Source organism: Gossypium arboreum, chromosome 6 (genome assembly GCF_025698485.1).
Source record: "Gossypium arboreum isolate Shixiya-1 chromosome 6, ASM2569848v2, whole genome shotgun sequence".
Taxonomy (NCBI): Eukaryota; Viridiplantae; Streptophyta; class Magnoliopsida; order Malvales; family Malvaceae; genus Gossypium; species Gossypium arboreum.
In genome coordinates, this window is record NC_069075.1 from 127,027,871 (window position 1) to 127,039,140 (window position 11,270).

An 11,270-nucleotide genomic window follows, 5' to 3' on the forward strand; every position below is an offset into this window, starting at 1 on the left:
TTAAAAGTCTTTTTCGATTGGTTTGTACGTTCCAAATATGTATTTAACATAATAATAAATAGTAAAAAAATTATATTTTTTTATATTATTCACACATTGTTTGATGCTTTATGTTTCAATTTGTGTAACTAAAATTAACCAAAACAAGTTAATGCCACTGATACTGACCAAAATTTTCATCAATATAAAAAAGAATATCACTTGTTGTACATTAATATTGGAATGATGTACACTAACTTATACACCCAAAATCGGTGCAGAACTGAATACCATGCTTTTAATTTTTATATAAGCTTGTTGAGCATTGAAGCTTGTTTGAACTATATGTGGCCATGAATGGATTGAACCATTTGAGAAGGGGCACACAGTCTCATTAATTTCTCTAGGTCATAAAATGGGAAGCATTTTTATATTCAAAGTTATATAATTTTATTATTATAAAATAATTTATTTCACCTCTAATTTTATAAAAAAATCATTTTAACTCTCTATTTAATTTTTCATCTCTTTTAGTTTTTACGCTACATTTTTTTTATCAAATCACCCCAAGATGAATAGAATAGTTAATGTTTTTTTAACTTTATTGACATTTCATAAAGTGGATAGCATGTAAATATTTAATTAATTTTTAAAATTTAAAAATTCAAAAAATATAAAATTATTTTTAAAAATTAAAGTAATTAAAACTATTAAAAATATATAAGCATTATAAAAATATTTTAAAAATTAAATTTTAAAAAATTAATTAAATACGTACGTGTCATCTACGTGGCAATCAACGATATGCCACGTTAATAAAATTAACAAATGTTAATTTTTTATCCATTTCAAGATGATTTGAAAAATATACAAATCTAAGGATTAAAATATGCAAAAAATTAAATAAAGAACTAAAATAACTTTTTTTTATAAAATCGGAGAGAAAAAATCATTATACCTTAAAAATTTTACACTATACTAATAAATCACACTACTCAATTGGTTATATTTAAATCCAATTCAACTCCATATGATAAAACTAAATGTGTTAATTTTGTCATTTTTATTTATTTATAAAGGATAGAAGTAAAATTGTTAATGAAGTCTTAGCTCGATTGGTGTAGACATTGTTATTAGTGCAAAAGATTATGAATTTAAGTGTATAGAAGTTCATTAGACTCTTATTTAATAGTTGGATGGATAGAATCAAATTCAATATTGGTATTAGCTAACACAATTTTATTTTTTACCAATCCGTTGAAGGTAAAAGATGGTATTTACTCTCTTATTCTCACCAGACAGTGATTATTTTGTTTTCTGAGAACCCATTAAAAAGGGTCATAGGTCCAATTTTTCTAAGTGAAAAATAAATGAATGAAATTTGAGGTCCAAACCAATTCGGTATCTAATACCAAAGCTATGGGTTTAGTCTTTGGTCCAAACCAACGCAAGTCCACCTTAACCAATCAAAAACTAAAGGCTGAGAAAAAAACTCATATGCAAGACCCAAGATGAGCCCAAATTCTTCATCGTATTTATTTCATTTCAATTTTTTATTTAATTTTATATATCCATGAAGAAAGCCGAAGATAAGGATTTAAAGCCCCACCTTTCGTTCTTCTTCATATGATGAATAGCCTCTATCACCAAACAACACCTTGGGTTTTTCTCTGATAGTAAGCTTTATCTCTCAAATAGGTTTAGTTTTTACTTGGTCATAAGCTAACGGGTCATTGTTTTTGAAGTTAACTTTTTGTTTTTCTGCCACTTACTGATATTGGGTTGTTGTTAATTTTCCCAGTTTTGGTTCTCTTTAGCCAGAGTTATGTGACGTATGGATTTTTATGGTGTTTTGGTAATGAATCTGCTTTGCTTGTTTAGTTAATTGGGAGGGAAATGTTGGCTTTTATTTTGTGAGTGAAAAATTCTATTACGTATAACGGTGACAATAATGTGTATTAGACAATCCATTTATTTAAAACATAATAAAGAATAAAAACAGTGAAGAAATGAAATTTTAATACGGAACTCATCTATTATATTAAGCTAGAATTACGGTTAGTTTTCATCCAAGTGTTTTATTGGTTCATAATGAACTTTATAAGAATTGCTTATTGATAGGTGCTGCTACTTCATAGAATCTTATTCAAATGCACAATGTTATAGTTTGGATATTATTTCTTTCCCCTTTAGAAGGAAAAGAAGGAAAAATTGTTAAATCTCTTTTCTGTTTGTAGTTGACGTTTTTATCTGAAGGTACAGATTTTTCCCAGTTGCTAGAACTTTTATATGAAAGAGTTATCTGTGTGTTGCGGCTCTGAATTTTTAACATAGGCCAAATAGGCACAAAACATGCCTATTTGAGAATTTGGAATATGAACTCCCCAAGTCCTAATGCTTTGTGAAATATCTATGACAAACAAGGTAGATTATTATCTAAATAAGTCTTTAATTTCAGGAATGAATATATGGAAAATAGCTAATAAACAGGTACAACCAAGTATGCCTCTAGTATAACGCCCTTAGTTGAACATGAAAATTAGATTTGCATGAAAAACTTAAAATCACCGGAATAATGCCTGTAATTGAAATATCTGCTTGGTGAACTAAATTACAGTTTCTTTCTGTATTTATAGACGATGTTAGTGAAATTGGTTTGAGTATGACTGTTTCTAGGACATCTCATGCCTTCTTGCAAACTTGGGAAATTTATGTTTTTGAGTATATCATTCATGTTCTTGTAGGTGAAGATACAGATGAAAAACCTATTTTAGTGTAGACTGTAATTTTCACTGTTCAATCAAGTCAACATGACTCCTGTGATCCCATATTCTGTTAGCAACATTACATTCATCCCTGGAGCTGCCTGTACAGTAAGGAAGAACACTAGTTTGACAAGATGCAGTTCATCAAGGAAACACACGAGATATGCTTTACCCTCTCAGAGATTCATCCTACCTCTATCAACCTCTGTTACTTCATTTGGAAAATACGGAACAGGGTATGCCTTACATGGAAAACTGGGAATTTGTTTATCAACCGCAGGGACTGATGTGGCAGTGGAGGAATCCGATTCTTCTGTGACAAAAGTTTCCAGTGGAGGATCCGAAATACCTTCAGATGCCGTTGAAACAAGTGAAGATTCGACTAGCCAACCAGATTCTACTCCTCCAACTCAATCAAAACGAGCAAGACCTGTTAGGAAAAGTGAGATGCCACCTGTAAAGAATGAGGAGCTTATTCCTGGTGCAATGTTTACTGGGAAAGTACGATCAATCCAACCATTTGGTGCTTTTGTTGATTTTGGAGCTTTCACAGATGGACTGGTGCATGTTTCCAGGTTGAGCAACAGCTTTGTTAAGGATGTTGCAAGTGTTGTTTCTGTTGGACAAGAGGTGCAGGTGAGGTTAGTTGAAGTAAACACTGAGAATGGGAGGATATCTCTTTCCATGCGTGAAAATGATGATGCTAGTAAGCGCCAGCCACGGAAAGATGGTCCTGCCAGTACTGATAAGGCAAGGCCTTCCAGGAAGAATGCTTCAAAGTCCAGCTCAAAAAAAGATTTCAAAAGCTCAAAATTCGTCAAGGGACAAGAACTAGATGGCACGGTAAAGAATTTAACTAGGTCTGGTGCTTTCATATCTCTCCCCGAGGGGGAAGAAGGATTCTTGCCCCAATCAGAAGAAGCTGATGACGGACTTATGAGCATGATGGGGAACTCATCACTGCAAATTGGCCAAGAAGTCAAAGTTCGTGTGCTGCGCATCACAAGGGGACAGGTAACCTTGACAATGAAGAAAGAAGAGGATGATGACAAATTGGACTCACAGCTTAGCCAAGGTGTGGTGTACACTGCAACAAATCCCTTTATGCTGGCTTTCCGTAAGAATAAGGAGATTGCTGCATTTTTGGATCAGAGAGAAAGGGCAGAGAAAGTAGAGGTTCAACCGGCAGCTAATGTGGAGACAACCACTGTCTCTACTGAAGTGGATGAAACAGTGGTACAGGAAACAGATACAATAGCTGAGATTGTGAACAAGGATGAGGAAACTGCAGAGAAGGAAATAGATGACAGTTTTGAAGCGTTGTCTCCTGAACGTAGTGGACAAGTTCCTTTGGCGGATGTGGTGGAAAGTGATCAAATAGCTGGATCATCTGGAGAAGTAGTTGACCAAGTGACTTCCGAAAATTCAGTTGATGAAGAGTCTACACAAAAAGATGTAGTACAAGAGGAAGCTCCCCTAGCTGAGGATGAAACATCGGTTGCTGCATCAGTTCAGGAGGAACAAATCGGAAGTATTCCCGAAGAGCAGGTAGAAACACCTCTAGCTGAGGATAAAACTCCCTCTGCTTCATCTGTTCAAGAAGAAGAAATTGGAGCTGTTCCGGATGAAAATGGCAATGTTGCCAGTTCAGTTGTACAACCAGATGTTACTGATCCCAAAGATGCCGAAGGTAGATAACCATTACACTGCTAGCAATCCTATTCTGTGAGAAATTCATATCCTATTTTCGTTATTCTGCACAAAATGATAATTGCAAACGAAGTATCTGTGGTTTTGCGTACATACACAGAACAAACAGACATGTAATTACTGTCTGATTTCTGCAATATTAATGAGGGCAAAAAGTCTATTTTTAGACTGTTTCTTTTCTAAAAGGGATACAACTCAGAAGTTCTCTATTAAATGAATAGTTGCTGAGTGAAAAATAACCTTTTATAATGTACTTTTTTTTTTCTTGAACCGCTTTAGAGTTGACACATATCAACTTCATTAGTTCATTTCCTTCTTTCTTTTGTCAATGTTTGAGGAGTAAGTTTTTAATGCAATAGATGACTTGTGTCATGTCATAAAGTTGTCGTTTCTAACTAAGCAATGGTTCTATGTGGGAAACAAAGAGTTAAAGAGTAATTGAGGATATGTTTTCTTAGTTCATTTTGTTTTACATCTATGTATTACTATTTCTTTTTGCTGATTTTGCGCGGATACAGTGGAAAACGAGGCAGGTCCTGATCCACCTCAAGAATCAGCTGATGATCAGATTAAGTCTTCAGGAAGTGAAGCAGTTGAAGAAGTAGAAAATCAACCCGAGGATACCAAGGATGAAGTGCAAATAGAGACACCAGTTTCTAAGGATGAAATTCCTTCTACTTCTGAAGTTGAAGAAGCAGACTCTGCACCTCAAAAGAACGACGAGGTTACTGATTCAAATGGCTCTATGTCCAAGGAAAATGTGACTACAGGTTTATACTTTCATTTTGACAATTTTCTACATATTAAATGCATCTTATAAACTTTGAGTTAAGCTCTAATCCAAAATGGAAACTTTAAAGCTGTAAAATTGTGTTGTTTGTCTGTACTTTTCAATATGAATATATACTTAAATGATATGAGTAACCACTTGATATATAAGAACCCCAAAGTCAAAACACTTTTAATAAAATATTATGCCAAGTCAAATACAACATTCAATTTTGATTGATGGGGATGTCTGTGTTGAGGCATTTATGATATTTATATTTTTGAGACATTATGTATTCCTCTGTTACTGATTCATATGCATTAACAGCAGCAACTATATCACCGGCTCTAGTAAAGCAGCTCCGTGAAGAAACTGGAGCAGGAATGATGGATTGCAAGAAAGCACTCGCAGAGACTGGTGGGGATATTGTTAAAGCTCAGGAGTTTCTCCGCAAGAAAGGCTTGGCAAGTGCGGAAAAAAAATCCAGTCGAGTCACTGCTGAAGGAAGAATAGGTTCTTACATTCACGATAGCAGGATTGGTGTCCTAGTAGAGGTTAACTGCGAGACAGATTTTGTCTCACGGGGTGACATTTTTAAGGAGCTTGTTGATGATCTAGCCATGCAAGTTGCTGCTTGCCCTCAAGTACAATATCTTGTTCCAGAAGATGTTCCTGAGGAGATTGTAAACAAAGAAAGAGAAATAGAGATGCAAAAGGAAGATCTCTTATCTAAACCAGAACATATTAGATCAAAGATTGTTGAAGGACGGATACAGAAGAGAATTGACGAGTTGGCTTTACTTGAGCAACCCTACATTAAGAATGACAAGATGGTGGTGAAAGATTGGGTAAAGCAGACTATTGCAACCATTGGAGAGAACATAAAAGTGAAAAGATTTGTGAGGTTCAATCTTGGAGAGGGGCTGGAGAAGAAAAGTCAGGATTTTGCTGCTGAAGTGGCTGCCCAAACTGCTGCAAAACCCATTTCTTCCGCTGGAAAAGAGCAATCGACTTCAGTGGAAGTCAAGGAAACTGATGAGAAGTAAGTTGCTGTTTTCCATGGCTCTAATTTGTTACCAATCCATTATCATTTCTTTAGGTTGTTTATATACACCCATTTCTCTTTGCAGACCAAAAGCAGCTGTCTCCGCCGCACTTGTTAAACAACTACGTGAAGAAACAGGAGCCGGGATGATGGACTGCAAGAAAGCTCTGTCTGAAACCGGAGGTGATCTTGAGAAGGCTCAGGAATACCTTAGAAAGAAGGGCCTATCAACTGCTGACAAGAAATCCAGCCGGCTCGCTGCTGAAGGCAGAATTGGTTCCTACATTCATGACTCGAGGATTGGTGTACTAATTGAAGTCAACTGTGAGACCGACTTTGTTGGTAGAAGTGAAAAGTTCAAGGAGTTGGTTGATGTCCTAGCAATGCAAGTTGTGGCCAGTCCACAAGTGCAGTTTGTATCCATTGAAGACATTCCGGAGAGTATCGTGAGTAAAGAAAAAGAGCTGGAGATGCAAAGAGATGATCTCGCATCTAAACCAGAGAACATTAGAGAGAAGATAGTGGAAGGCAGAGTTTCAAAGAGGCTTGGAGAGCTTGCCCTTTTGGAACAGCCCTTCATTAAGGATGACAGTCTGTTGGTTAAAGACTTGGTAAAGCAAACTGTTGCAGCACTTGGAGAGAACATAAAAGTCCGAAGGTTTGTTCGATTTACACTTGGAGAGACAACTGAAGATACCAAAACAGGAACTGAAGCATGAGAAAAGGAGCTTCCATTGGCATCCAGTGGGAGTAATGGAGGTAGGAACTAATTTTGGACGAGAGAATAACTTGATTCTTTTTTGTAGTGGCCTTCATTGTATGCTTTAATTGGCCCTTAAAGCTTACTGTTTGATCTTGTAAGTTGAGAACTGTTTCTTCAGTTTATTTGTGCAAAATGGAAATACTGAGATAAGCGAGGAATTATTAAATTAGCTAAAAAGCTGGTCTGTAATTCTATTTTACACGAATTTTTCATTGTTTCTAAGAGTACTTGTGTCAAAATTATTTACTCTCAACTCAACATGATATATAATATAATAAATGAGTTCGTATCAGACATGCTTTTAGGTCTTAAAACACATATCGGACGCATGCCCAAATTAACATGCATTATAGGGTGTCCAAACTTGCATTGGAGACATACCCATATCATCCCAGGCAAAAAAAAAAATGCAAACAAAATTGTCAAAGACATGCGAGAACAAAGTATCTAAAACTTCCCAGGTTATCAAAGCATCTGATACATAGAGATTTGATCATGTGTTTCACACTAACAAAAAAAAAACAAGAGTCGTAGGGCGTTATCATCAACTATAATGCTAAGTTGTATCTTTGAATCTGTTTCATCCTAATCAACCACACCAGTGACCCCAACCTAGACAGCAGTTGAATGAGGATCGATCTTTACGAATGATTAACTGCGTTATATGTGCTTCATGCATGGCCTCAAAGTGCACTTCGGCAGCTAATTGTCCTTTACCTGACTCCTTTTGGGTACAAATCGCCATAGATCTACAGCAATATCTACCTCCTTTTTCTTGTGAAACTTGTATAGTTGAGGAACATCAAAACGGAGCTGGAGATAGATTGGGGGAGTGAGATTGGGATAAGAGAAGACAAAACAGCAATAAGGCAAATATTTACTGAAAAATAGAGTAACAGCAATTTGGCAGCATTAAAGAAAAAGAAACACACACACACACATGCCCAACCCCAGACCGTTCTCACAGCTTATCGGCAAGCCATCCAAATAATCTCCTCTGAGAATGTGTATGCACGGTGACAGCATTTTAAGGTTCATAAGAGAAATGTAATCAGATTGAGAAGCTAGTTTTACCCACCTCACACAAGACCTCAGCGCTGCTAGCATTTAAGTCCCTCAAGGAGGTCCTTTTGATATACTACAGTGAAGAAAAGATAAATTATCACAATTCTTAGTCATGTTAAAATCCTTATGCAAACAGAACAGGTAACTGATATGCCTTGGCATAGAAGAAATAGACAACATGAGACAAATCCATGAGATATTACAACTGAACCAAATGAATAATGTCGCTAATTAGCAAGCAAATATACGGAAGTAGAAAAGACAGTTTTGATAGTATAACCATAATCCATTGAAGATAATTATGAGCAAAATACTAATTTCTCTACGATAAGGTGATTACTGTGTACTCCATAGGGTAGAGGAAACTATTGAGTACATACAAAAAGATAAACTAATACATGAAATAGCAGAGAAGGAACCTTTGTCAAAGTTAATGAATAGTTAATTTGCTATTTTAGCTTTAAATCCGACACTTACAGAAAATAAATCAAGGGCACAGCAAGCATTACTAATATATTCCTATTCAACTAGTAGAAAATTCAAAGCAAATTACTTACATCTCTCGTTGAGGTCTTATGCAAGGAATAAACAGCTTGAGAAGCTACCTGACACAGACACAATGTGGACAATATGCCTATTAGATCCAAAATAAAAAGGTGGACTGAAAAATCTTGATTCTGTGACTAGCTTTACCTTCAATGCCACAAATAGAAAATCCATGTCAATACCCTTCTTTCGAGTTCCAAATGGAGGATTCATCACAACAGTATCAACAATTTGACCTAAACATGGAGTGAAACCATAAGATGAAGAAAGAAGTCACAACTTAAGATTAAGAAACAGTCTATAGAACATTCATGCTATTTTAAACTTATAACTTTCCTACTATCTTTCTCTTGATTGATTCAGTATACATGAGATAATGGCTAGAAAGTAACAGATACATTCAATTTATTGCATCTTCCATGTGAAAATATATTGACGTCAAAGAAGAAACAAATTAAATTATCGTAATGCCATGTCCCAGGCATGAAAATGACTAGCTATACACTTTCTATATATTTGATTACCCAAAAAATTCCTCCGTGCCAGAGAAACACTGCTGTCTGCAAACTAACCATAGATTCTATAGCTTACAGAGGGTAGCTTTTCCATATCATTATTAGAATGACTGGTAATATTTTCCAGGAAGAATCAAGTATTCTGGAGACACCGAGGGATAGAGAGGAAAAGAGAGGGGAAGGAACTATTACCTCTCCATCCTAGGTTACTGATGTCACATTGAACAAAATCTATGTCCAACTGCAGTTCAATTAAGAAAGCAACATAAGGAAGATATCATAAAACATGTAAATTGCTAAGCAAATAATGAAATTAACTTGGTGATATAAAAAGTGAATAGCATAGAGAGACAGGTAAAGGAGAAAAAGATGTCAAAATTTTGTGACTCGGGCCAATACAAGCTCTAGACTTTACTACTACATCAAAATCAATAAAGAGGAGAGCACCTCAAGATCTTCTGCATTCATTGAAGCTATTTCAAGAGATTGAGGATCAATATCAATGCCAATAACCAGCCTATTCCACGCAACAAAACGCCCACATTAAACAAATACAGATAGTTTTCTTCTTTGTTCTGTTTCTCGAATTCAGGTCAAGGAATTAACAAAGACAAGGGAAGAAACAATGAGAAAAAAGGGTTTACTTACTCAGCACCCAAGAGAGCAGCAGCAGCACCTAGAGTGCCACATCCACAACCAAAATCTGCTACCACTTTGTTGCTAATATCATCAAATGAATTCTCAGCCTAAAGAAAGAAAAACCCAAAAACAAGAAACAAGGAAGAAAAAGCTCAATACTACCCACTAGTCATTAGCACGTGTATAGGGGAAATAAAAGAAGATTACTGCGTACAGTGTAAAGCAAGCGAGAAGCGATATGAGGTCCAGTTGGGTACTGTTCCAGCTCCACCTGCATTGAATAAAACAGAACCCACCACAAGCAGATTCGATAACTACTTCCATATTAACAAATTTCGAGTTTCTTTCTGGGGGGAATGAAACAAACGGAAAAGAAGACCTTTGGGGTAGTGAATTGTTGAAGATCGCCTAAGAGGGTTTCTAGTTGTTTCAGCTTCATTCTTTGCTTTTATAGGAACCCCTTTTAACAAATAAAAGTAGAGATAAGAAGAATAAAAAATCCTTCCCCTTCCTGCTGATGCTACTTCTTCTTCTTCTTCTTCTTTCTTTAATAAGCCAAACACCCCTTATGTTAGGATATACTGGAATTTCAGGTTTTGAAATTACAATACTAGGTTTTAAAGTGGGTGACTTACATGTATATGCTGATTTTTTTTTTTTATTTCTTAAAGCCTGCTGAAATCTATAGGTCGCCTTTTCACCGTTGTGTTTTTTCTTAGTTATGAGTTAGATTTCTCTCCTTATATTTCATTTTTTATTTCATGTAGTTTTATGCTTAAGTTCTAAGTTTGATTAATTAAAAAAAAATTGTAATAGAGGAATTGAACTCAGAACTCAAGGACAAAAGCAGTAATATTTAACTATCTAACTAAAAGAATTAAATTGTAAATATTTAGTAAAAACGTGTCTTATAGGACGCGTTTTCAGTTGATGTGGCTGAAAGTATGCCCTGTAAAATGCATTTTCACTGCCACATAGTGAAACGCGCTCTGTAAGAAGCGTTTTCCTTTTTCTCTCTCAAAACAACACAAATTGGTAAATTTTAAAAATTTCAGTACACTTTCTCAAATTTTTTTAGCATATATGCAAAAATTAGCCTTTTAAAGGCTTTTCCCTTTTCTTTTTTTTTATGCAAGGGAAATTGGATGCTTTTAAGTTTGGTACTAGTCACTAAATTATTACTATTTTTCTTATCATCAGTTGGAAAAATCTAATTTTGAAAATGGTTTTCTTGTATAGTAAAAAAATAAAATTTTGAAATCAATCTTGTTTGTGATATTTATGGTAACAAACCTTAACTAAATTCGTACTTGCGTTCTCGGCTTAGCGGACGTTTGTTGTTCCCAACTTTCAACCAAACGACCTTCTCTGCTATTCACGTATCATGAACTGCTTCGAATGTAGGCTCAAACTAATTGAATCAAAACACAGAACTAGAAAAGTTTTCTCTCTTTTTGGGGAAAAAACGAAAATT

The 11,270-nt window shown here is 35.3% G+C and overlaps 2 protein-coding genes across 6 annotated transcripts; one reads left to right on the forward strand and one right to left on the reverse strand.

The window, feature by feature from the left end:
• The first annotated feature begins 1,543 nt into the window (after window positions 1-1,543).
• On the forward strand, window positions 1,544-7,208 carry LOC108486091 (polyprotein of EF-Ts, chloroplastic). Of its 5 annotated transcripts, XM_053029406.1 has the most exons (6): window positions 1,635-1,677; window positions 1,781-1,834; window positions 2,724-4,434; window positions 4,973-5,224; window positions 5,551-6,265; window positions 6,354-7,208. In XM_053029406.1, exons 3-6 carry the CDS (start codon window positions 2,790-2,792, stop codon window positions 6,985-6,987), a joined length of 3,246 nt encoding a protein of 1,081 aa, XP_052885366.1. In that variant the 5' UTR covers window positions 1,635-1,677; window positions 1,781-1,834; window positions 2,724-2,789; the 3' UTR covers window positions 6,988-7,208. The 5 variants fall into 5 exon arrangements, with proteins under 5 accessions (XP_017645400.2, XP_017645402.2, XP_052885367.1 ...); XM_017789911.2 differs by lacking the exon at window positions 1,781-1,834 and having other exon boundaries at window positions 1,544-1,655; XM_017789913.2 differs by lacking the exon at window positions 1,781-1,834 and having other exon boundaries at window positions 1,544-1,655; window positions 5,554-6,265.
• Window positions 7,209-7,450: 242 nt separating this feature from the next.
• On the reverse strand, window positions 7,451-10,506 carry LOC108486092 (uncharacterized). The gene is made up of 9 exons (XM_017789914.2): window positions 10,176-10,506; window positions 10,011-10,067; window positions 9,806-9,903; window positions 9,605-9,674; window positions 9,350-9,398; window positions 8,790-8,878; window positions 8,654-8,701; window positions 8,110-8,169; window positions 7,451-7,844 (listed from the first exon to the last, which is right to left on the reverse strand). Exons 1-9 carry the CDS (start codon window positions 10,233-10,235, stop codon window positions 7,734-7,736), a joined length of 642 nt encoding a protein of 213 aa, XP_017645403.1. The 5' UTR covers window positions 10,236-10,506; the 3' UTR covers window positions 7,451-7,733.
• Between the last annotated feature and the right edge of the window lie 764 nt (window positions 10,507-11,270).